The sequence below is a fragment of the Gracilinanus agilis genome, chromosome 6, assembly GCF_016433145.1.
Source record: "Gracilinanus agilis isolate LMUSP501 chromosome 6, AgileGrace, whole genome shotgun sequence".
In the NCBI taxonomy this organism is placed as follows: Eukaryota; Metazoa; Chordata; class Mammalia; order Didelphimorphia; family Didelphidae; genus Gracilinanus; species Gracilinanus agilis.
Window position 1 is genome coordinate 248,839,609 of NC_058135.1, and position 27,520 is coordinate 248,867,128.

Genomic DNA, 27,520 nt, shown 5'->3' on the forward strand with positions numbered 1-27,520 from the left:
CAGGACAACTCCAAGAGATTTATAATGGAAAAAAAAGATATTCACCACCACAGAAGCAACAGATAGAATCCAAATGCAAATTGAAACTCATCATTTTTTTTCTTTTGCTCATGAATTTTCCTTTAGTGTAAGCAATATGTATCTTCTTTCACAATATGACAAACATGGATATATGTATTTCATGATCATATGTGTACAAACTATATCATATTTCCCTCCTTCTTGGGGACAGGGGTAGAAGAGAGAGAAAATATAGATTGCAAAATATCATAAAATAAATTTTAATAATTATATTGACATGTAAAAAAGTACATATCCCTCTTATTTACTTGAAAAATGTATGAATAGGCTGCTCATTAGTAAGGTTATACATAGCTCACTGAGCAGAGTTTGGATTTTAAAAAGTGAGCATTTTTGATTCATTTATTTTTAAAATCTACATTCTCACACTGTATTCCTCCAAAACTGAATTTGCCCTGAAATCAAGATTTCTTATTTAGGTTTTTGACTTTCAGCATAGCACCATACTATAAAATATAAAATGTTTAGAAAACTCCATTTTCCCTGACTTCACAATCTCATCTTATAGCAATCCTGGTTTGTTTTTCTTTTTTTTAACATTACATTAAATTTCCTTTCTATGTCATCACTTAAGAGTAATGTTGAGGGTTCTAATGTCAATGACACTGGATGTATTCTACCATTATGAGACATTTCAGCTTTGATTCACTTTTTTAAGTAAGTACAGATGCTATTTAAAACTGTCTTGTACAGTACTGATATGCAAAGATTCTCCCTTAAATAAAACTTAAACTTGTGAAGTTATTTATTCCAGGGTCTGTTTGACCCTTTGTGGTGAATTTGTACCTGCTTACTATATTTTTCCCATATGCCATTTGAGCCTTTATCAGACAGATTCAACATTCAGGTAGTTGTGCCACCAAAGATAGTTTTGTTTACTTGGAATAAAATTTTCCTGTGGTCATTTATCCTGTGTTAGCTTAGGGATATTCCACTTAACTAACTCCCAGATTCTTCTCAACAATATAATTTGTTCAGATGGACCTTATCATACTTAAAATACCGTTAAGTGTATACTACTCAGCTGACCAATATGGGGACCTATCTCCCACAGGCAGTGCACATTGCTAAAAGCAAGTCCAATATGTTCAGCTTAGTTTTGTTTTTAATTATAGGAAGAAAAAATAGTGGTAGTCCAGAGGGGCAAAACAACAACATTTGGGGAAAAAATAAACAGATAAATAAAGTGTTAAATAAACATCTCATCAGGAAATATTATGTAATTTACATTGATTTCAATGGCAAATGGCTAAAGAGGGACTCAGTTATAGTCAGCATAGTTCTAAAATAATATGCCCAAGTAGTGATGAGTAGCTACTCAATTTCTCTGAAAGATCAAAGTAAATTAAAAAGACTCAAATGAAACCAGAGGGATTCAGGTTAAACATTCGAAAGAATTATTTGACTGGAGGCATTGTGAACAAATGGAAAGCTAAAGTACCATTTTCTCTTAGGGACATTTGCAAATATTTTGAATGCTTACCATTATGGCTAGTTTGGAAAGAATCTTACTTGGAGCCTGTGACAGAAACGATTAAGTTAATTTTTAAACAAACCCATTTTTGATTAACAAACCTAGTTTAAAGAAATTAAATTTAAAATAGCAAAACTTTTATTATTTAACAAACAAAATGAAGCAAAATTTGCTTTCAAATATATATTTTAAAACCACGACCAACTTCTCACTTGACTTTGACTTTTATTCTATATCTGTGCTATCCATGTTAGCATATGTATAATGGATTTTAAGATAAGCGGTGAAACCCCAAGGAACTATTATGTGATTGACGTTAGATCTCTTTCTATTAAAGTAGATTTAGTCTACTCTAAAACATAGTAATTAAATCCTAGAGAGGTATCCAAAGTCTACACACCTAATAAAAGGAGGAATTTGAATGTTGGTGTGTAATTAGAAAAATATGTAGGATTAAAAATTAATATCCAATACTCCAAGTATTGTATTTTTATAAGATTTATTAATAATAATAAGTAGAGGAAGTAGAGAAAAGTGATAGCTCTTATAAAAATATAAGCGCCCCACCCGCTGGAGAAGAGAGTGCAGAGCTGCCTGAGTAGAGAGAGCAAGGGCTTTACACACGACTCATAAACGATATGTAACGATGTCATGTGAATGAAGGGAAAAGGATTCTGGGAGATGAAGTCCAAGGGTTCAAGATTTTCTAATTACACACTGGTTCATATGACTCCTGACTCAAAGCTCAAAATTCAATGAAACCATTTCATATTACATAATGACACTATGATGTAAACACTGGCTAAATAGGTAATCTTGGATTTTCCAAAGTTGACTTCCTCACTAGGCATTCCATCTACAAAAATTCCAGAAATGAAAAATAGCAATTGACAAAAGAAGCTTTGCAGGTTTGAGGGTATTTCTTTTGAAAAGAATAAAGTGGAAACAACACAATACATGCTAAATAACTCATCCTGATGTATAACAGATATCATTTCCTAGTAAATTATTAATAAACATGTATGCATAATGCATTAATTAGTGATTACATGTCATGTGGTTGCATGCATCTTCAAAACACTTTAGCAACATTAATCACATGCTTCTCGTGATTAACTTAGAATTGATTCTCCTTTTTGAATAAATAATAGGGCTCTAACAAATATTCTTTTCTTCTCATTTATTATCAAATTTTGCATAGTACTTAAAAGACAATCACTAAAGTTAAACCTTTCCTATGTGTCTGTACTATTACTTTTATCCTCCCTTGTATTCTGACTGCATTTTTTATTTTTGAAAATGCTTAAAATATCACAGATACTTGTTAAATTCATTTTATTGGTGCATGTAATTCTCTTTTCCTTAAAAAAATTTAAATATGCTAGGTATATGATTCCTCTGTAAAGAAATATTCTGGTGTGGGAATTCCTTCTAGTCATAAAGATCACAGCCTGTGAGTAGATTAATCCTAGCTACTGAAGACATATAGAGATCCGATGAATTGTCTAGGCCTATACAGCTAGAAGATGGTCAGAGGTGTAAGCAATGAAAGATGAAATAGCTCAGGACACAAAGGTTTTTATCTCCCGAGTACATCAGTTTATTAAGCAATGAATGCCAAATGCCCAACAAATCAAGACCCAGATTCTTCTTCAGTTTGGGGCTGGATTTTGAATAGAGGAGAAGACAGAATGTTAAGCCATAAAAACAATTAATCAAATAAGGCCAATTTTTTTTTATAAGCAAACAGTACAACATTAGATAATATGATTTCTAACTGGATGAAAGATGAAGGAATTTCTATGTAGGGAAAGAGATAATGAAGAGATTCAATTCACTGAGTTCCAGAAAAGAGGTATCCCACTCCTCCCCAAGTATTTTTAAACTATCAAAAGAATGTGGAAATAATAACTGATTGATCAGTATGGGTCCAATTTTTGGATAAAACCTATGGCTTGCTTGAGATGTGAAATGAAGAGAAATCTCCTTATCTTAAGATCTGCTGCCTTACATTGCTATAACCGTAGGCTCTTGTCTAGGGGTCTCTAAAAAGCAACTACAGATGATCCAGTTTGCAAGCCATGTAGAGCTAGGTCCAAAAAAATAAAATAAGGTTTTCTTCCAACTCTCACCATTGAATAATTGAAAAGAAAGAGAACTAAACTAGCTCCAAAACTGAGCTAAGATAAGATAAGATAAGAAAACATCAGTGTGATTCACTCAGTTCCCACAATGAGCAGCTCCCTGACCTAATTCCCATCACAAGTTTCTCACACACATGACACCTGATGATCTTTCTCATTCTAAGTCCACCATTCTAGTTGCTATACCACCACAATCTTTCTTGCTGATGGTATGACTATAAATCTCCTACTTTCCGTTTGGACATTGGCCATGAGTATATTAGAGATATCCTTAAAAATCACAAATTTAGATGTGGAATAGACTTTCCAATCCTAAAAACCAAACCCTTTTATTGAGCTCCAGAATAGATAAGTGGGTTAAAAATGGGTAGTTGTTGGGATGGGATTCTTCTACATTCTTCTACATATTTTCCAATATACTACAATGTTTATCTAAAGCAAATAGCCTTCTTATAACATTCTTGACAAATGTTTGACAAAGTTCTTGAGCATTTCTACTAGATTTCTTCCTCTTAGAGATTTGGAATAAAAATGATTAAGTGATAGCGATTTTGAAGGTTACATAGTTCAGTCTTCTCATTTTATAAGTGAAGACACTGGATGCCCAAGAATAATGGACACATAATAGGTGACCAGTAAGTATTTGTCTTTTCTGTGGAGTAGTCTGATATAGGGGAAAGAGAGCTGACTTTGTAATCGGAGAACTCAAATTCAAATTCTTTCCTGTTAGTTTGTGACCTGCAGCAAACAGATTCTATACTAATTTCTTTAAATTAAAATGAAGAAGTTAGAATTGATGGAATCTAAGCAAAGGAAAGTGGTCCAGATGAACTTGTTTGGCTTCTTTTCTTGTGACTATAACAGGTCTAGATCTCTTCAGAAGAGAGGAATTTACATTAGGTAATTTCATAATGATGAAATAAAGACTGGCCTTAATTCAGATACCAACTTGTCACTTAACTATTCGTATGAGATAAGCAAGTTACTTATATTAGCCCAGATTCCATCTATTCATCTATCAAATGAAACTGTAGAATAAGATGATCTCTAATGTTCTTTCCAAAGCTAAATCTATATGACACTATGTTTAAATATCTTATGTGTAATAATCCCTTGAGGGATAATATTTCTAAAAGTAGAAATCCTGATATATGTGCATCTATTTCCTTCTTCACAACTGAAAAACATGGAAGAATTTGTTATAAAATCATCATATAACATGTGGTCAGATCACATCTCAGTTGGGGCACAGAAATTTACCAATTTTGGCCATAGTATAGGGATAAAAGTAAACTTTTTCCCCCTTACTAGTCTTTTGTGTTTGATGTGTCAAGCAAGATTACTTTTAGAGGTGAATGTTCCACACCAATCTTGAGGTAGCTGTTCTTTAAAACCTTTTATTTTTAAAATTAAATTGTAAAGACTGTCTGGGTTAACCCATCCCCAGCTGTTATTAATTAGAATATGCTACATTCTGCTAGTAGTGACTTGTACCTCTCAAAATTCCAGAGGACAATTAACTTTACATTCTGAAACCAATTCTGATTAATGTTAGAAAAGAGAAGGGATTCCCTTTCACCTTCCTATCTTTGTGCTAAAAGATCCCTTTCAATTAAAAATAAATTGAGTACTTGGTAGGAAAGAGTATTATTGGTGAATAATAATGATGATGATATTAAGTTTTCACTGCTGAACGTGTGATTTAATATAGATGGGAAACATACAATGTGGAAATCCTAAGAAGAAACACAAATGGAAATCATTTGAACTTTTAGGGGCTGATTGAGTTGACTGTAGCACTCCGATGTATTTTTTTTTTGGTCGTCTTTGTATTATTTTTTTAGAAAAATTTTCCATGGTTACATGATTCATGTTTTTACTTTCCCCTTCACCCCCTCAAACACCTCCCCCCATAGACAATGCATATTTCCACTGGTTTTAACATGTGTCATCAATCAAGACCTATTTCCAAATTGTTGATAGTTGCATTAGTGTGGTAGTTTTGAGTCTACATCCCCAATCACGTCCACCTCAACCCATGTGTTCAAGCAGTTGCTTTTCTTCTGTTTCCACTCCTGTAGTTCTTCCTCTGAATGTGGGTAGCATTCTTTTCCATAAATTCCTCAGAGTTGTCCTGGATCATTGCAATATACTCAGATGTTAATTGAAATCTCATGTCAGAAAGCTAATACATGCCATAAGGAGTACTTTCACTTAGGACTTCATCTTTTGTTTCATTATGCTTCTGCCAGCAGCAGAAGCAGCAACAATAGCATCAATATCATCATCAGTGTCATCATCACTTATAAATTATGTATTTTTTATGTTTGCAAGGTATTTTAAATAGACTGTTTTTTAGACCTTCTCATTAACCCTGTGATCTACGTTATGCATGAGAGTTTTAAATGACCCCATTATATCAATGAAGAAATGAAGCTAGAATACTCTGCACAATTTCCTGAGATCAACAAGTAGTGAATATAAAAAAATAAGAGTTGTAGTTACAGTCAGGGTTTTCCTGACACCAAGGCCAATATACTGTCCATGTCTGCATTAAAAGTCTAGAGTTTTCTGGAAATGTGAAATAATATAATATAATCTAAATAATCATTAAGTATTTGTTCCATACATTATGTTAATGCTAGACACACACACACACACACACACATACACACACACGCAAAGATAGCTCTCCTCTCAAAGAACTAGGATTCCAATGAGTTGTAAACATGTGAGTATCTTTAAGATTACTGCACAAAATTTCAGAATGCAGGGCTTAGTGGGATGTTAAATAGAAGAGGAAGACCTCTACCAAAAGACATGATTTGAGCTGAATCTTGAAGGAAATCCAAGTTAGAGCATAGTGGTCAGACCATGAAAAGGCACAGAGATATCAGATGGAGTGGTGTGGGTCAAGGAAATTCAGGTTGACCGTTATAGGTCTCTAAATATCAAATAGTTATACAAACCTAATATTTGAAGTTATAGGATGTCATTAAAATTTATTAAGTGGAGGTAACATCAGACACATCTAGAAACATCACCTTGATTGTTGAGAATGATTCGTGTACAGGAAATTTTGAAGCAGAGAGAGACTAATTAGAAGACTCCTGCATGGGTCCATGTTAGAGATATTGAACACATGAACTAGGATGGCACCTGGGTGAGTGGTGAGGATTCCCATAAAAGAGATGATGTGAAGACAAAAGTTAAAAAAAATGTCAAGGAAATATATACGTGGAATGAATAAGAAAGAGAATGGGATTCATGGGTGGTCAAGCACTTGCATCTCTGGTACCCTTCTCAGGACTGCTCATCCTCCTTTGGTGTTTAACTGGCTCTCAACTCTTACCTGTTGCTCCAAGAACCTGTAGCACAGGCAATGACCGCATTCTGGAAACCATGTTAGCAAACTGGCCAAACAAGTTGCGGTTAACCAGCAGCCCACAAACCCATTAGTGAGTTATGGGCACGTCTATCTCACCCATGAGAGGATTTTCCTTAGTGGTTTGGGTGTAGGAGAATAAATTGTTCCAATAGCCATAAAACAGGAGAAGCGGGTGCTATGGAATACTTAGAGCTTGGTCAAACATTGACATCATCAAGGTCATCCACTGAATGATGGGCCGGCTCCGCTTCTCCTGCTTTTCTCTTCTCATTGGGCTTCAATGGTTCTGGGAGAGAGTGAATGAGACTGGTGATTTTGTGCAATACTGCTGTGGGTTTTTAAATGTTGTGTTTGAGGGAGACTGCATTTCCCAGCATGCCCCAAAAGTCCCTCCCTCCTACTTCCTGGTGTGAGATTGCTCTTGAATGGACCAATCCCATGCTGGAGGAGAGACTATGCCCCTACTTCCTGGCATGGGATTGGTCTTGAATTCGACCAATCCTATGCTAAGGAGGGGCCACACACCCCTACTTCGGGGTGCGGGATTGGTCTATATATAAGGACCAATCCTGTGCTTTGGAGAGAACTTTGAATCTAACCACATTCAGAGTCTGAGAGAGGCCAGTCAGTTTCAGACTGCTGGAGCTCCAGTTTTCTTTCAATTAAAGTTTTACAGTTTAAAAAAGAAAGAGCTTTTATTTTAGTCATTTCACTTCCTTACTTAAATCTAATTTATGCACAAGTAAGGATATTGCCCATGGTGTCATTGGTCCTCTTAAAAAACAAAAGACAAACAATAAGAATGACAAACTGAGAATGACACTAAGGTTGTAAATCTGGAAGCCTGAGAGAATGATGGAATAATAAACTGTAATAGGAAATAACAAAAGAGATGTTTTAGGAAAAGGAGTATGTATGTTCTGTTTTGGACATGTGAATTTAAAACATCCAGTTTCAGATATTGAAGAAGCTGAAAATGTGGATTCTCAGGAGACAAACCAGGGTTCAGTGTGTAGAACCAGAAATTATCTTCATAAAGGTAATAATCAAACTTACTGGAGCTGCTGAGATTGCTAAGTGACAGACTATAGAGAAAAAGAGAAAAATTCCAGTATTGTTTAGTGAGCATAACAGGAAAAAATGTTCATAAAAGGGCACTGATAAAGTGGAGTTGGAGAGACAAGAAGAGACCTGAATGAAAGCAGTGTCAGGAATACCCTCAAAGTAAGAATAGTTAAGGAGCAGTGAGCCATTAAAAGTGTCAAATGCTACAGAAAGGTCAAGAAGAGTATACTTTTCCATTAGAGCTATTTACCGGATGCAAAAATTAATAGGCTTGAGTGGAATATAAATTATAACTAAATGTTTCATATGAATATGGAAGTATTTATAAATATACATATGTGCATATTATCAAGCACATTGCCATAATCATCATTATATAAGAATAAGAAAGTTAGCTGTGATTTACTTATAATTCCCTATGAAACTGTGTAAAAATTGCCAAATAGAAGTTCATTTTTTAAAATCTGGGTAGGAGGAAGAGGGATTTAGAACTAAAAAAGGAGACATAGGGGTTTAGATCTGAGCAATATTTATTTTTCCTTGACTATGTTTATTTTAAGGGAGAGTTTATAATTTGCTGAGAGTTATGGAAGAGTAAAAATTAAAAGTATTAAAGAAATCTAAGAAAAATATACTAATCAGATCAGAAGTAAATTTAGAAGTATAGACAAGCATAATATATTTGATACTATCATCTTCATTGCAATATATACTTGATCAAATAAGCCCACAAAGTATGTGTCAGAGATCCATATTTTCATGTTCAATTTTGGTCTGCTGTTTTATTTGTCTATAAGTTCATCATAACAAATTTCTGCTAACTTTGTTGTTAAAAGAATTAATTAATTAATTAATTTTAAAAACCCTTACCTTCCATCTTGGAGTCAATACTGTGTATTGGCTCTAAGGCAGAAGAGTGGTAAGAGTAGGCAATGGGGGTCAAGGGACTTGCCCAGGGTCACACAGCTGGGAAGTGTCTGAGGTCAGATTTTGTTCAAAGAATTTAAAGAAGCCTGAGGAGTATTTTAGTGGGCAAGTCATCATTGTGACAGGTTAGCTCAGAAAACCATATCCAAATGATACTTTTGAGAGCCATTGTCCAAGATTAGAAGGCCCATAACCCCATTGAATTCTGTCATGGTCAGATCATATCTGGACTAGTATGGTTTGAGCTTGTCATCATGCTTAAAGATGTATATGGACTTTCACAACATGGTAAATATGGAAATATATATTGTGTAACACATGTACCACCTATTTCATATTAACTATTGTCTTAGGGAAAAGGGGAAGAGTAGAAAGAAGGGAGAGAACATTAATTGCAAAATATCAGAAAGATTATTAAAAAGTGTTTCAACATGGAATCTGGGGGAAAACTAAAATAGAGGTATGAAAAAATTGGAAAACATTCCAAGGAAGGCAGCTGCAATAGGTCTCCAGTTCTTGACTAATTAGGATTACTGGATTATGTTGGGAATGTCTGGGGTGATGATGTAGAAAGAAGATTCAGAGAACACAATATATACCTTCAAGTATTTGAAAGGCAATCAGGTGGAAGAGAAGGTGGGCTCATTCTTCCCAGCTTCTGAGGAAAGGAATAGGAGAAAAAGATGCAAATTGTAAAGAATCAGATTAAGCTTGGTGGAAAGGAAAATATATCTTCTTAATAATTAAAACTAGCCAAGGTTAGCTACCTGGGGATGAAATGACTTCTCTCACTTTAAGGTTTCAGTCCTGTGTTAGATATTTCCTTGTGAGAGAAATTCCAGAGGAAATTTATACTGTTATTGTTTGGACTAGATGGCCTCTGAGGTCCTTTTCAAATGAGAGTTGTCTGGTTTCTTTATTTTATATGGTGCTCTGGTCATGGAATCTCTCTGAGTCGTGTGTACAAAGAGATGATGACGCTTAGCTTTGTGGTGTCTTCAGCCCCTCTAGTGGCACCATCTATATTCAAAGGTCTCCTTAAGATATCCTGGTGGGCTCGCTAATGGAAGTTGATGTGCTGTGTAAAACGATGCATTCAGCAGCTCTTTGTAAATGATTGTACTGACCACTGAGAACCAATGGAGTATGCTGAAAGGAATGGGAGAGGTAGACGGATTGGCTGCCATGGGACATGAGGGCTTCTACTGGCCTTTAATGGGAGACTCAAGTGGCAATTAAATATATTGAGCTGCCACATTCTCAAGAACACATTCACAGTGAAGCCAGTCATCTCATGTGAAGCTCCACAGCAGCAGGATGATGGACTGGGAAGGGAAAAATGAAACCAATGGACTTTTTGATTTCACTAAAACCAACAAACTCCCAGTATCTGATGTTTTTAATCCATCACTACAATGGTGAAACCAATACTTGAGAAATGAATGTATAAATTAGAGGGGGGAAAACCTATTATACTTTAGGGATTGTACGTGTGTGTGTGTGTGTGTGTGTGTGAAAGTTAATTATACACACATTCAAACACATAGATATTCTTCAATTTTTAAATAGGTCCATGATCACTTTGATGTAATGTTGATATTTCTCCTCCATGTTTTTAGTGCAAATTATCTGTATTTATTTTTGCAATTTGATTTTTATTCTTCTTTTTGCAAAGATCCTTTGTAGACTACCTAGCAAACAGGCTGAAGACTTTCTGCCTTTTTAAGAGAGGGGAGAAAGGAAGAGTAGAAAGGAGAGGGGGGGGGAGGAAATGTGAAAGGAAAGAAAAAGGAGAAAACAGAGAGAGGAAGAGGGGGAGGGGAATGTTATTTCCTAGGAAAATGAGATTCAATTCCTTGCTCAAAGATTCCTCTAATGCAGTGATTCCCAAAGTGGGAGCTACTGCCCCCTGGTGGGTGCTGCAGCGATCCAGGGAGGCAGTGATGGCCACACTTTTTTTGTATTACATTCTATTCTGAGTTCAATAAATAGTTTCATAATTTCCAGGGGACTAAGTAATATTTTTTCTGGAAAGGGGGCGGTAGGCCAAAAAAGTTTGGGAACCACTGCTAATGTATCAACGTTGTCTCAAGATAACTGTGAATTATAAAAGTCTATGTTTTGGTGGACCCTAACAAGGTAGCAAGGCTTCAAATTCAAATTCAAATTTGGATCCTATGTTTCTCTATATGGCACAATACATTGCCATTATATTTATATCTTACATTTTGACCAACCATCTATGTCATTTCCAGTTCTTTGCCACAGTAAAACCATGATGTTATAAATATCATGGGGCATATTTTTTTTTTCCTTCATCTCCTAGAATGCATAATAATAGTACTGTTGGAAAATAGAGCAATTTAGTCATATTTGGAGTATAATTTGATTTTTTTTCTTTTAGAATAGTTGAACCAATGTGCCCATCCTTCCAGAAATGTTCCTTTTTCCCTTTTGGGATCTTTGCCAATCTGATGAGCATGAGATGAAACATCACTTATAATTTGCATTTCTCCTTTACTTGGTGATCTGACACCTTTTTTTCTTCTTTTTTTGAGTGAATCAATCTTGTTCTTAGATATGTGTATCAATTCTTTTCTTACCAGAGATAGATTTTATCAGAGCAAATTTCTATGAAGATTATTTTGCTTCTTTTATGAATTCTACTAATGAAATAAACACTGAAAAGAAAAAAATTACAAATGCATATAGGCATGTGAAACAAATTCTTATGCTAACTATGTCAAAATAAAGTAAAGAAGGAGAAGAATATTAACTTCAATTTTCGATCAGAAATCAGTCAAGTACATTCTCTAGTTCTTTATTAAGGAGATGTTGGGGTGGTGGGTGGGGGGTGAGAACTAGATTCTAATGCTTTTTCTCAGTCACCATCTTCACTCCATCATAGTTTGAAATTGTTAAATTTTTTGCAATTGAAATATTGACTCCTTTGTATATTATGATCATCTAGGTTTAATGTCCTATTGGATAATATATTTCTGTCTTTTTCTTCTTGCTCTTGCTCTCCCTTTATTCTTTTTTTCACCATTGAGTCTCAGTCATCTTTGCTGGATAGTCATCCACTCCAGACATGTAAATATGGGTATTTCCCAAGGCATTGTCCTGAGGCTTTTCTTCTCCCTCTATACTATTTCATTGGTAATCTCACCAGCTGCCATTAATTCAGTTATCTTCTTTATACAAATGATTTTCAGATCAATCTATCTAGCTTTGAGCTCTCCTGAACATAGGTCTTCTGAACTCCAACTTCCTTTTGAATACTTGAAATTTGAGTTCCCATATCAACATTTCTAAAATTCAGCTATATTTCCACCCCATTCCCCCATCCTAACTTCCCTGCTACTGTTGAGAGTATCACCATGATCTCAATCACTCAAAGTCACACTTCAGTATCATCCTTGATTTTTCACTTTAACCCTATCCAATCATTGGTTAAATCCTGTCATTTCTATTTTCCTCATTCCATCTTCCAAATTTCCTGATTTTCTTCAAGTCTGAGCAACAATCTTCCCTTCTTAAGCAGCCTTTCCCATTCCTCCTTAATCATACTGCCTCCCCTATGAAATTATTTCCAATTTTTTGTTATTGTTATTGATGAGAGTTGACTGTAGTTCTTTCCTTACCAGAGGAAGAACCCAGGTTTTTGTTTTTTTAATCCTTACCTTCTATCTTAGTATCAGCTGTAAGATAGAAACATTTTAAGGACTAGGCAATTGGAGACAAGTAACTTGGGCAGTCATAGAACTAATAAGTGTCTGAGACCAGATTTGAACACAGGACTGCCTGATACCAAGCCTAGTGCTCTATCCACTCTGCTACTTAGTTGCTCAATCATTCAGTTATAAGGAATATCATGACCATGCTCAATATGGAAAAATCAAGAAAATGTTAAAAAATTGGAAGACGTTTCTCCATCATTTTTATCTAGTGTTATTGATTTGTGACTTCTTTCACAACATAATGAACATGGAAAAATGAATTATATAACAATACATGTACCACCTATATCATATTGCCTACACTCTTAGGGAAGGGGGGGATAGGGTGGAAATGATGGAGAAAACATGCATTATAAAATGTCAGAAAATGATTATTGTAAATTATATCATCTTGAAATCTAGGGAAAAAAAGAAATATAAACTAGGGTGAGTGATGATTTGGAGTGAATGCCAAGTGTGCCCACATACTTGAAAAGAGTTATTTGGCCATTGGTACATTTTTGTTTCCTGGAATTCTCTTTGCCAGCCAGGTACATCCCCGTGGATGCCTTTGACATTACAATAAGAAATAAATTACTTTTAAATTCTTATATTTAATTCAGATAACTGGGACATTACAATTGAATTTTACATTCAGCCTGGAAAGACTTTATTTACTTTCACTGCTGGTAAAGGCTTGAAAAATCTATTGAGGAAGTATTCAGTTTTACAGCTTGAAAAGGATTCTGGAAAAGGAAATCAAGAACTTTGAAACGAGCCCCTGGTGTGTTTCCAAATCACTATAGGAAGCATTCTCTCCTCTTCTGCTGATATATCACTCCCCAGAGTACCCATCAGTATGCCCACTTATTTAAGTAAACATTCCAAATTCAACCTCTATTCCATTCTTTGGCTATGCCCAGAACTTTATCTGTGTTTTAAAAAAAGAATCATCATACTTTTTTAAATGTCCTGTTGAGAAAGATTCATTTATCACTTCTTGAAATGTCACCCCTCAATCACAAAATAGTAACATCTGACACCTAAAGAAATTTAACTTTTCAATGGTTCAATATCTTCATTGATGAAATGATGTACAGTTCCTTCTAATTATCTAAATTAACTTTTGATCAGTATTTTTCTTGAAAGAAAATGTATAATAATAAATAATATCAAAGAACATTAAGATGAAAAAATACCTTTTAATTACTAGTTATTCCATCATCTTATCATATTTTATTTTCATATGCTTCCATGTGACAATGGATTCATCTCCTTTTTTCCTATTTACTGCCTATCACAACATTTCCTTTATCTTTTTCATGCCAAGGACTTTTAATTATTGGTATTTTAGTTTTTTCCAATTACATATAAAAACAATTTTAATATGCTTTTAAAATTTACTAATCTTTTATTTTTAACTCAAATAAAAAAGTATCACCTTCATTTTCTTTACATTTGAGCCAAATACACACACTTCTTTCCTCCTCTTTCTGAGATGTCATGTAATCTGAAATAGATTTTACACGTGTGCAAAACATTGTTCCATATGTAGGATTTAAATTAATGTCCAATACTCCAAGTGTTATATTTTTTTTTATCAATAATCACTAGGAATAAAGGAATAAAAAGGTAATTTTCTAACAAAATAAGACCAGGTGACCAAGCTCTCCTTGCCTGTTTTAAAAGTCTGCTCCATCAAAGCCAAGACAGGAAGACCAGAGAGCAAGAGGCAGGGCTACACCAAATTTATATCCTCCCTACATCACTATGTAACATGAGGAGAGTGGGTTGCTGGGAATTGTAGTTTTTAGAGTAACAGATACTAATTACACATATATTAGTCCTTTTGTGAAAGAAAACTTAAAAAAATGAAGAAATAAAGTGAACTCTAGTGTGTCTTTGTCTGCATTCAGACTCCATCAGTTCTTTCTCTGGAGGTAGATGCCATCATGAGTCCATTAAGATTTTCTTGGATCACCATATTGCTAGAAATGACTAAGTAGTTCATGAATGTTCATCATATAATATTGCTGTTACAATGAACAATGGTCTACTGGTTTTGTTCATTTCACTTTGCATAGTTCAAGGAGGTTTTCCCAGGTTCTTTACACCATTTCTTATAGAAGAATAATATCCTATTATAATCATATAGCATAACTTGTTCAGTCATTCCCCAATTGATGGACATTCCCCAGTTTCCAATTCTTTGCAGCCACAAAAAGAGCTACTATAAATATTTTTGGACAAATGGGCCCTTTCCCACTTTTTAAAATTTCTTCAGTATAAACACCTAGTAGTGATATTGCTGGGTCCAAAGGTATGTATATTTTTAAAACTCTTTGGGCAGATCTCCAAATCAATCTACAAAATGGTTGCATGAATTCACAATTCTATGAACAGTGAATTAATGTCCAAATTTTGCAACATCCCCTTCGACATTTATTATTTTCCTTTTCTGTAATATTAGCCAATCTGATAGATGTGAAGTGGCACCCCAGTCTTATTTTAATTTGCATTTCTCTAATCAAGAACAATTCAGAACATTTTTCATATGCTTATATAGAGACTTGATTTCTTCATTTGAAAGCTACCATCATATCCTTTGACCATTTGTCAATTAGAGAATGATTTCTATTCTTATAAATTTGACTGTTTTCTATGTATTGAGAAATAAATATCTTATCAGTGATATTTGCTGTAATTTTTCCCCGCTTTATTTTAATCATGGTTAAATTGATTTTGTTTGTGCAAAATCTTTTTAAAAGCAAAATTATCCATTTTACATACTATAATGATTTCTGTCTCTTTTGGGGGTCATAAATTACTCCCTTATCCATAGGTTTGAGAGGTATATTGTTCTTTATTCCTCCAATTTTCTAATGATAATACCGTTTATGTCTAAATCATTTATCCACCTTGATCTTTTTTTGGTATAGGGTCTGAGATGTTGATCTATAAACAGTCTCTACCATAACATTTTCCAGTTTTCCCAACAGTTTTTGGTCAAATGATGATTTCTTGTCCCAAACTTTGGACCTTTGGGTTTATCAAATACTAAATTACTATGTCATTTACTACTATGTATTATATAGTTAATCTATTCCACTGATCTACCACTCTTTTTCTTAGCTAGTACCAGATTGTTTTGAGGATTACAGCTTGGTAATAGTATAATAGTTAAAAAAAGGTTGTGGTGCAGATTATAATAATAAAATATTAAATTATGAGCCTGTTAGTAGCTTTTAACAATTTGGTTTAATAGAAATAGAGTAAAAATAGGGAAAAGTAGGAAGGAGGTAGAAAATATTGCCTAGCTAAATACCCTAAGTGTCAATCTGATGGGATCCAGTTTACCACTAACAAAGGCTCCCTCGAGTCTTGATCTCCAGCTAGGAGTCATGGTAGTCTCTTCAGCAAGAGTCTCACCAACTCAAGAGAGAGCTCCTTCAGTCAGTGTCCAAGTCCAAATCTGAGTGCCTCCAGAGTGTGAGTGCAAATCTGAATGTGAATCTAACCAGCCCACAAGAGTGTCTCCTGCCAAGCGTGTCACTAACCAAAAGAGAAATAAATAAAAATAAATAAATAAATAAATAAAAGAGAAAGAAAGCAAAAACAATGATTGATAGATGCATTGACAAAAAGCCAATTAAGGGGCATTCCCTTTTGGCATAAGAGTTTACATTCAGAATAAATGATGTATTCAACCCCCTTCAGTTCAGTTCATTATATCCGAAAGTTAATTCTTGATCTTTTGATGCAGTGAGTGGTTTCTGCAGGCATCTTAAAGGTACCTTCTCCAAACTATTTGCTTTCTTGATTCAGGGTGTTGACAGATTTCTTTACCTGAAATTTCTCCAAAAAAAATTTTAAACCTTGGATTTTAGGATAATTATACATGATGTTTGATATCTGGTACTGCAAGGGAACCTTCTTTCACATTTTTTTCATTGATTCCCTTGACAATTTGTTTTTCCATATGAATTTTGTTATTATTTTTATAGTTATGTAAAATATTTTGGGCAAATTGATTAGTATGACAATGAATAAGTAGATTACTTTAGGTAGAATTGCCATTTTTTTCTATTGTCTTGACCAATATATGAGCAGATAACATTTTTCCAATTGTTGAAATCTGACTTTATTTTTGGGGAATGTATTTTGTAATTGTATTCAGATAATTCCTGGGCTTGTCTTGGCAGGTAGACACGCAAGTAATTTATACATCTATTATTTATTTAAATGGAACTTATTATTTCTTTCTTTTGCTGGATTTTGTTGGTAATGCAAAACGCTGATGTAGCTTTATTATATGTTCTGCATCTTTGCTAAAGTTATCAACTATTTCAACCAATTTTTTGACTCTTCAGTACTTTCTAAATATATTAGCATATCATTTGCAGAGAGTGATAGTCTTATTTCTTCATTGCTTATTTTAATTTCTTTAATTCCTTTTTCTTCTTTTATTGTTATAGTTAGAATTTCTAGTACAATACTGAATAATAATGGTGACAATGGGCATTTTTCCTTTATCCTTGTCCTCATTAGGAAAAAATAATTTCTTAATATTAGAATTTAACAACTAGAAGCTAATGACTTCAAAAATAGCAAATAATGGGGCAGCTGGGTAGCTCAGTGAATTGAGAGCCATGCCTAGAGACTGGAGGTCCTAGGTTCAAATCTGACCTTAGACACTTCCCAGCTGTGTGACCCTGGGAAAGTCCCTTGACCCCCATTGCCTAGCCTTTACCACTCTTCTGCCTTGGAGCCAATAGACATTATTGGCTCCAAGACAGAAGGTAAGGGTTTAAATTTTTAAAAAATAGCAAATAATAATATTAGTCAAAAGAGTGAAAAAATAGAAAAGGTAAAATCTTTCACTGGAAAAACAATAAATATGGAAAATAAGTCCAGGAGAAATGATTTAAGAATTATTAGAGTACCCGAAAGTCATGATCAAAGGAAGAGTCTAGACATCGTATTTCAAAAAAGTATCCAGGAAAAAGCCCTGAGGGTAAAATAGAAATTGAAGGAATCCACCTATAACCACTTGAAAAAGAATCCAGAATGAAAACTCTCAGAAATATCATAGCCAAATTAAGCAGCTCTCAGGTCAAAGAGAAAATAATTTGAGTATCCAGAATAAAACCATGCTAATACCATGATCCACAGTCAGGATCACACAAGATATAATAGCTTCCATAATAAATCAATGGAGGACTTGGAATAATACATTCTGGAAGATAAAAGCGGTAGCATTAAAATCCGAAGTCATTTATCTAGCAAAACTATGTATAATTCTTCTTTGGGGGGATAGATATTTAATGAAATGGAGGACTTTCAAGCATTCCTGATAAAAGGGCTACAGCTGAATAGAAAATCTGACTTTAAAAAACAAAACTAAAGATAAACATGAAAGAAATCTTCAGGTATTCAATAAGATTAAACTTTACCTTTCTATAGGGGAAGATGATACATATAATATCAAAGAACTCAATCATTATTAGAGCATTTAAAAGTATTCTATATTGGAAAATGTTGCAAGAATTAGTTTATTATGTTGAAATTATGTTTATAAATGGAGTGTGTTCTTGGGATACTCTAGGAGAAGGGAGAAAAGAGATGAAGGCAATATCTCAGAGAAGAGAAACACCCAAGGAGGAATTTTTATAGTGGAAGAAGAAGTCATAGCGGGCAGAGGCAAGTCCAGAATACTTGAACCTCAGTCACATCTAAATCGTCTCAAATTGGTAATAGAAATCTATCTTATACAACAGGGAAGGAGGAGAGGCTGGAGAAAAGAGGAGGAGCTGGTCTTAAGGAAAACACCTCAGAGGAGAGCAAGAGAGAGAAGAAAATAGAATGCATGTCAATCACTGTTAGCAAAATCTGTATGGTGATGTGAATACCGTGCCTGACCTAAAGTCAAGAAGACTTATCTTCCCGAGTTCCAATTTGGCCCGAGACATTTATCCTTGTTTACTTCATTTCCTCTTCTGTTAAAAAAAAATCTAGAAAAGGAAATTGCAAACCATTTCAGGATCTTTGCAAAAAAAAATCCCAAATGGGGTCATAAAGAGTCAAACTCAACTGAAATGACTGAATAACAAGTACACAGTTAATAATCATAACTATGAATGGGATGAACTCATTCATAAATAGCATACTGAATTACAATTGAGAATCCAACAATATGTTTTGTTTTTAACAAGAAAAACAGTTGAAACAGAGACATATACAGAGTTAAAATAAGTGCCTAGCACAGAATCTATTGTACTTTAACTAAAGTTTTTAAAAAATGGCAGTTAGCAATCATGATCTCAGCCAAAGTCAATGCAAAAATAGACATAATTAGAAGGCATAAGCAGAGAAACTACATTTTATTAAAAAGGAACCATACATAATGAAATAATATCAATATTATTAAACATATATACACCAAAAGGCATACCCTCCAATTACTTTAAAGGAAAATTTAAATAAATTATAGGAATAAATTGACAATAAATATACTAGGAAAGGACCTAGATTTTACTCTCTCAGAGCTAGATAAATCAAAACATAAAATAAATAAGAAAAAATTCTTAAACTTTATTCACTTAGGTGAATAAAATTATAGAAAAATTTAGAAGTGTTAGACCTCAAGAATATTTAATAGAAGTATGGAACATGCTTTTTTTTTTCTGAGATGTTTTTGGCCCCTTCATAAAATTTGTCAATAAAAATCATCACAAACAATGTAGAAAAGTAGAAATGTTGAATATACTCCTTTAAAATCATAATGAAATTAAATTCAATAAAGACCAATGGAAGTATAGATTAAAATTATTTGGAAAATGAATAATCTAATCATTTGGAATGATTAGGGCAGTCTGAAGAAGTGGGTATGTCACTAAAAACTGGAAAAATAAACAAATTAAGAATCCTCCATAAAAGCCAAAATAGAAATTCTGAAAATCAATACCAAAAAAGAATATAAAAACAAACAAAAATAGTAATTGAAACCACCAAATAAAACTAGCAGCTACTCTTATTTTAAAACCAATATAACATAAATTAAGGATAATTTTTTTCAAAAAGGAAAGAAGAAAATGAAATTATTAGCATAGCATGAAAAATGAAAATATTGAATGTACCATCAACGAATATGAAATTAAGATAATAGTTCATCATATTATCTAAACAATTTGAAAACTAAAAAAAAAGAAGTCCTATCAACCTTTTTTAGGACATAAACATGATTTTTATACCTTAAACTGGGTAAGTAAAAGTAGAGAAAGAAACCTACATACAAATCTCCTTGCAAGCATTTTAAATTAAGTATTAGAATGGAGATTACAACAATATAACCCAAAGATCATACATTACGAACAAGTAGGATTTATAACAAGAATGTATCACTGATTCAATATATGGAAAACTCTATAAGTATAATTAGAAATAATGAAAACAATAGATGCAGAAAATCTTTTGACAAAATATAACACCCATTCTTGTTAAATAAAACAAAAACAAACTAGAACACAAAAGAATCAATAGAACCTTTCTTAAAATGATGAATATGGTTTATCTAAAACAAAAATGAAGCATTATCTATGATGAGTGTCAACTTGAAGCCTTATGAATAAGATCAGGAATGAAGCAAGGAAGATCATTATAACCAGTATTATTTAATATTATACCAGTTACATTAGTTAAAATAGTAAGTCAAGAAAAAGAAATTAAAGGAACAAAATTAGACAATGAGGAAAAAATTAGAGAACCATAGAGAATCAACTAAGAAAAACTAATTAAAAAATAATCAGAAAAGTTGCAGGATATAAAATAAACCCAAATAAATCATTCAAGTTCATATATTTTGAAAAAAATAACTAGCAGGAAGAGATAGAAAATGAAATTCTTTTTTAAATAACCTTAAACAATATAATTTGGATGTCTATCTGCCACGACAAACTCAAGGATTATATGAACACAATTATAAAACATTTTTTTAATACAAAGAAAAATCTAAACTGGAGAAATAATAATTGCTCATAAGTAGCCCAAGCTGATATAACTAAACAATATTATACCTAAAGTTTATTTACTTATTTTTGTCATGCCAAAATATCAAATCAATATTTTACATAACTATAAAAAATAATTCACTTGGAAGAACAAAAGATCAAGAATATTAAGGGAATCAATGCCAAAAAATAAAAATAGAAAGATGCTTAATAAACCTTTGCTTAATTTGAATCAAGTACATATTGCACAAGATTCCTATGAGAGATGATTCCTTTCTACATTGGTGGTGCTACGTTCAATACAAACTACAGAAATTTATCAGTGTAATTTGGGAGCTGAAGTTTCTATGAGGTCCAAAAACTAGTTGTCCATGAGAGCCAGGCCTAGAGATGGGAGATCCTAGTTTCAAATCTGGCCTCAGACACATTCTAGCTGTGTGACCCTGGGCAAGTCACTTAACCCCTATTTCCTAGCCCTGTAACAAAATTAATATAGAAGGATATATAAAGATATTAGGGTTAAAAAAAACTAGGTGTCCAAGAGAGGAGAGCTAACATTATATCTTACATGTATATGGATATGTATATTCTCAATGATGTCCCTTGTTCTTATATAATCAATAAATACTTGAATTTCTAACTTTCTGTGAGAATTGGTTTTTATTTCAATTTCAAATTCTCTCACTCCCTTTTCTTCCTCCAACCCCCATTTAGAAGGCAATAAATAAGATAATTATTAAAAACATTAAATTATGTGAAATATATTTTTCCACATTTATCATGTTGTGTGAAAAAAATAAAAGTAAAAGTAAAAAAGGTACTTCAGTCTACAATTGGAGTCCTTAAGTTCTGTATCTGGAAGTGAAGAGCATGCTTCATTAAGAATCCTTTAGAGTTCTAAATTATTATATTGATCAGAACTGCTAAGTCCCACAATTGATTAACATAACATTACTGCTCTTCCTATGCATTTTGTTCTCCTGATTCTACTCACTTAACTTTAAGTGTCAATTCATTTAAATCTATGGAGTTTCTTTCAGCTGTTTTATTTTTTGTTACTTTCTAGGTTCAACCAACTGCCCTGGAGGATAAAAGGATCCTTCAAGTTGAGTTGTCAGAAGAAGAAAAGCCAAGTAACAAGTGTGATTCTCCAGATGTAAGATTACTTTCCATATTGTTTGGGGCTTAATAGGAATCATTTTTAAACCAGAAAAAAATGTAGAAGTTTATTTTAATTAAATGCCTGTACACAAATAACTTTCCATTTATAGCCAGATAGAAAATCTAAACATTTTTCTTCTTGGGTCCTGAAAGTAAATATTTTAATAGTCTGATTTATGTTTGAGTTTCCATTATGAATTAGTAAACAGAATCTATAATGTTTTGTTTTTTTTTGTAGAATAACCTAGTTCAAGTGATGCAACTTCATGATTAGCAGGTTGAGGGATCTGGGTAGGCATCAATTGTCTTCCTTTTAAATCACATGAAATCTTAAGGACCTCCTTTACCTCTGTAAAATTTAACTTAATATCTAATAACTCCAAGTATTATATTTTTATAGTTTATTGATGATCACTTGAAGTAGAAGAAATAAAATACCAAGAACAAAAGTAAAAGCCTGAGTAAAATTCTCCTGCCTGGCACTCACCCAACCACCATAGCCACGTTTCTGGGAGAAGAGAGAGAGAGGGCGGAGCTACACAACACATATCTTCCCTTCATTAGTATGTAATGTAGATACATAAACGGGATGCTGGGAGAGAGTCTCTGGGGAGCAAAAGTCTATCCACACACCTTCTTTGGACTTTATTTTCTTCTGCTCTCAGAACTGTACAGGTTATGCCACTGGACTACTGTATAGATTTATTGAACATGAAAACACATCAATAATTTTCAACAGTAATAGACATGCAAAGAATGACCAATTTATGCAAAAATAAAATGACAGTTGTTGGAAGTTATAAAACGTCACTTAGCGTATAAATTTAAGGGTTCTCCATCTCAAATAATGGACTCTAAAAGCAATTATTTTGATTTTAATGGACATAAGGCAATTCATTAAGTAGATTAAATTAACGGATGCCTCCTTTACATTGATATTGAGCATTTACATTAGGCAGCACATATTGTTTCTGAATGGAAATTAGAAGAGATAATCTAGATTATGGTTTAGATAAAAAAATGTTGTCGTAATAGTAGTAGCAGCAGCAGTAATAATAGTAGAAGTAATATTGCTAATGTGAATAATAACCAACATTCATAGTGTTAGAACCTGTGTTTTATAATTATTATCTCCTTTCTTATTCATAAGAATCCTGGGATAGTAAAAGTATTACAGATTTTTTTTGGAATTTTACAGATGAGGAAACTAGAGCAAATAAAGGTTTTGGTATGATCCAGGGTCATAGAGCTATGTCACAGATCTGTCTGAGGCCAAATTTGAACCCATATCTTCACCACTCCAGGCCTAGCATTCTAGTCATTGTGCAACGTAGCCACCATATATATGTAAGGGGCCAATAACATTTCTCAATCTGTAGATTTTACTTTAATTATTAATTTTTGAAAATATTGTAATTTATTTCCCTAAATATTTCATAATTACATTTTAAAAGCATTTATTTTAATTTTTTGAGTTTCAAATTCTCTCCCTCTCTCCTACCCCTTTAGTAAGTAAACAATATGTTAACTTGGGTTTCTATTTGTTGTTGTTTTGAGGTTTTTGATTTCTTTATTTTATTTTTTAATTTCCTAGACTTTCAAGTATTATGTTGTAGACGTTTGGATATGTCATCAGAAGACCTTAATCATAAACTCCCTCATTTATTGTGACTTGGTTAAATAATACTCTAAGCCTGATTGTTCAGCCCTCAAATACATATTCCCCATGTTAAAACTGTAAAAAATAAAATGAGATCACCAATGTGAGAGCAGTCTGTAACCCTAGGGTGTTATTATTTATATAAATTAAGAAAAATTTCTGCAGAGTTTAATATATTCAAAGCAGTAAATACAATATGGTATATGGGCTATGTCAGGAAGCTGTAGGTTCCTATTATTCGATCTCTTCAAGAAAAGTTTGAAACTCCAGTGTCTGGGGATATTGTAGACAGGATGCATGTAGACGTTGCACTTTTGAGGTGCCTTCCAGGTCTCTTCTCTTTGCCGTCCCATGGCACTGGGTCAGAAAGAGGAGGAAAGAGCCATACATTGAGCACCCTGGCCATGGGGACAGCATATAGCGTACAATTTAAGGAAAAGGAAGAACAAATTTCCCCACTAGAAGTTAAAAGACTGTTTCCTAGTTTGAACTTGGGACAGATTTTGTAGAACATAGGAAGTGATTTAATCGATGTTCTAGGGCAGGAGAAAATTATAACTATTATTTGTGTTACTTAGGAGACTATTCTGCCTTGGAGATATTTCAATATTATAGAGATCCAGCTCTATATTTCTGGGAGTCCTGAGTGGCGTTTAGTGGCGTCCAATTGAATGAGAACAGTCAGACCAAATGTTTAGCTCATAACTGCTCCAACTCCATGGAGTCTCGAGTTTAATATATACTATTTTCACACAAAGAACACAAAGAAAAACTTACAGCTGATAGAGGTTACAAATCACACAAAAGAAAATCCTTGGAGGCTTCAAAGTAAAGATAGAACAGGGTCCAAGGCCAAATTCCAGCCACCAACTAGTAGGAGGTTAATTCTGGGAGCAGAAATATATTTCATAGAGATTTTTAGTAATTGAGTCTTGTCCTCCAGATTTACAGGATGGCACCTGGTCAGATAAAGTCTTGTCTAGCTTTGTCTGTCTCCGGCCCTGATTGTCTAAGTAATATATTTTTTAGAGTTCAGGCTTCTTAATTATCAAGGAGAGAAATTGTTAACTCAGTAGCTGCTGATCTGCTAAAGACTCAAAGCTTTTCAATAAGTATAATGTTTTTCCAATAAGAAAAGGTATGGATCATAAAAGGGGTCAAAAGCGGGGTCTCAGATTTTTATCTATTCTCTTATTATCTTTCCACACAGTATGTCTCTTATAGTGTTTTGGCTGTGAGGAGATAGTCTTCAGGTCTGTGTTGTTCTACTTGCATTTTTATTCCAATTAGGCATTTGCATTCTTTAGCTATACTTGGTATCATCTAATTGCCTAGTTATCAGCCTCCTGCTGCTATTGAATCTCTGAAAATAAAACTTTCCTAAGAAAATTTAAGCTGAATTTTTAATAAAATAATTCTTTGATATTCTACACCAGAGATCTCAAACACATGACCTACAGACCATACTTTGTCCTACAACACTCCAGAATTCTGCTTAATGTAATTGGCAAATATTTAATAAAAAATAAAATTATAATTCAACATCAATAATGTAAATATCTGTTTTTCAGAGTCAGTCCATAGCTCATACATACTCGTGTGATGTTTGACCCCCTCATTTCCATTTAAAATGGGACAGCAGTTATTTGTAAGCATTTCTTGTCATGAACTTTGAGATTCGGCTCTGGAACCAGAAAGATCTGAGATCCATTCTTCTATCAGACATATCATAGCCAGGAGACTGAAAAAGTCACTTAACCTCTCCCTGCTTCTAGGAAATTCTCTATGACTATGTAACAGAAAAGTTGCTCATCTATATTTATGGATACGGTTTCCATATTAGAAGTTCCCCATACCAAAGAACAAATGTAACTTCATTTTATTTTTGCAAAAATCATTACTCTACCTCACCAAATGTAATGAGTCTTTGGAAACCCCAAACATTTTGTCTTTGATTCTATAACTCAAGAGGATTTTTCTTTGGAGAATAGCAGTATTTTAATCACTAAATATATCTTTGTGGAGATTTTTTCCAGAGAGGGAAGCTTTTCTAGTACCTCTCAAATCCTTATGATGCTTTTATATGACATCTTATTTTCAAATAAGTTTCATTTGTAAATGGGAAATCTGAAATATTTTCTTTTGACACTTGACTGGCAGCAATGACAACATTCCATAGCCTGCTTCACTGAAGTCAGCAATTAGTGGCAGAATTGGAAAATGGCATGTCCAACGTCCAGTTGGACCGTAAGTGGCCACAGAGTAGCAGCTATGGATTCCATATTTACTTTGTATCGTACCCATCACAACATCATGTTCACATTGAGTCTCAGGATGGTGGCAGTGTTGATCCTAGTGGTGATATAAAATGTAAGATGAACTAAAGGTAGTTTTAAATTGAAGTGAGAGACCCAGAATGAGGCATTACAAAAACTCATGTACTTGAGATTATAAATTCTAGGGATAATTAGTAATTCCATTTGCCTTAAACTGACCCCAAGTCATTTTCCACATAAGAATATTGTTATTCTAACCTACAAATATATATATATATATATATATATATATATATTACACACTTCTAATAATATATATCCCACCTCATTTGGAAACACCATGGAGTCTAGCAGTATTTTCCTCCATGATATCCCATTTCTACTCTGGAATAAATGGCCCAATTAATTCTAGTGGGATTTTTCTGGCTTCTTATTATTGTCTTTCCTGTGGATATCCCATCTTCGTAATGCATGGGTCATATAATACCTAAGCAATCTTCCAAAACACAATCTTAAAAAAGAGAGAGAAAGAAAAACAAGTTAGCTCTCACTTTGGTAAACATTCATTTATTTTTTAAGGCCAATGAATTTTAATGGTATTCAAGTATTTGTGTCTTCTGTCTAAGATCCCAGAAGGATGGAAATATTTCAGTTTTACCCAGAAAGGCTATGTTGGACAATTTTACTTTCCCCACAGATTTGCAACAGCTTCCTTAACACTTAGCTACACTTGTGAGACATTCTGAGGAATAACCAATATGTTGGATGACAGAATCTGTATCCATGAGGATCTCAGCAGGCTCAAATGATGGCCTGAATTTAATAAGGTGTAATTTAATAGGGATCGGATGCTGAGCTGTTAACATGAGGAACACAATTACAGCTTGTGGATATCCTAAGAAAATGACATAGTCTTACAAGAATGGTCTAATTCTCAGAAACAGCTGAGGGTTACTTATAATATTGAGGACAAAATTAAAAAATCAAGAAAAAATCTTTATAGATATGGTATGTTCAAGAAAAATGAGGAAGATACAGTCCCTGTTCTTGTAGGAGATAAAGTGATATTATGTTAGAAATAAGCAGAGGAAAAAAATCTACCTTCCAGCTGTAACTTGATACTGTTTATTTTTTCAGGAAAAGCAATCTTTAGATGATAAATATAGAACCAAACAAGTAGCAAGAGATGACAACTCAGGATAGATAAAGGGGGCATATTAGTAATCTAGTTAATATGACAGTTAATAAGATTAAACCCAAAGTCCTACAGTGGAGTTCAAAAGATTGACTATATAAGTATCATGTTTGGAGTTATAGCTCTCAATAAAGTTTATTATAAAAAGGATATGGAGATATTATCATACTAAAAATATCTATGAACAAAGAGATTGAAGTAGCTCTCTATCTGATATATGTATATATGTGTATACATATATATATGTCTCAAGTTATGTTAATAATCATAACACTCAAAACAAGGAGGAAATCAGCTTCATGTGCATATATTCTAGGCATTCAGATAACAGTAGTATCATGCCTCATTTAGAAAGAAAGGGAGGAAGGGAAGAAAGAAGGAAGGGAGGAAGGGAGGAAGGAAGGAAGGAAGGAAGGAAGGAAGG

General features: G+C 33.5%; 1 protein-coding gene across 1 annotated transcript in view; it reads left to right on the plus strand.

Annotated features, from left to right (window-relative positions):
- The window catches only part of LUZP2 (leucine zipper protein 2), a 404,324-nt gene that overhangs the window by 340,931 nt on the left and 35,873 nt on the right, over positions 1-27,520 (plus strand). Inside the window, exon 7 of the mRNA XM_044681277.1 lies at positions 21,871-21,960. Coding sequence (XP_044537212.1) covers positions 21,871-21,960 — 90 coding nt within the window. The remainder of the gene's footprint in view (positions 1-21,870; positions 21,961-27,520) is intronic.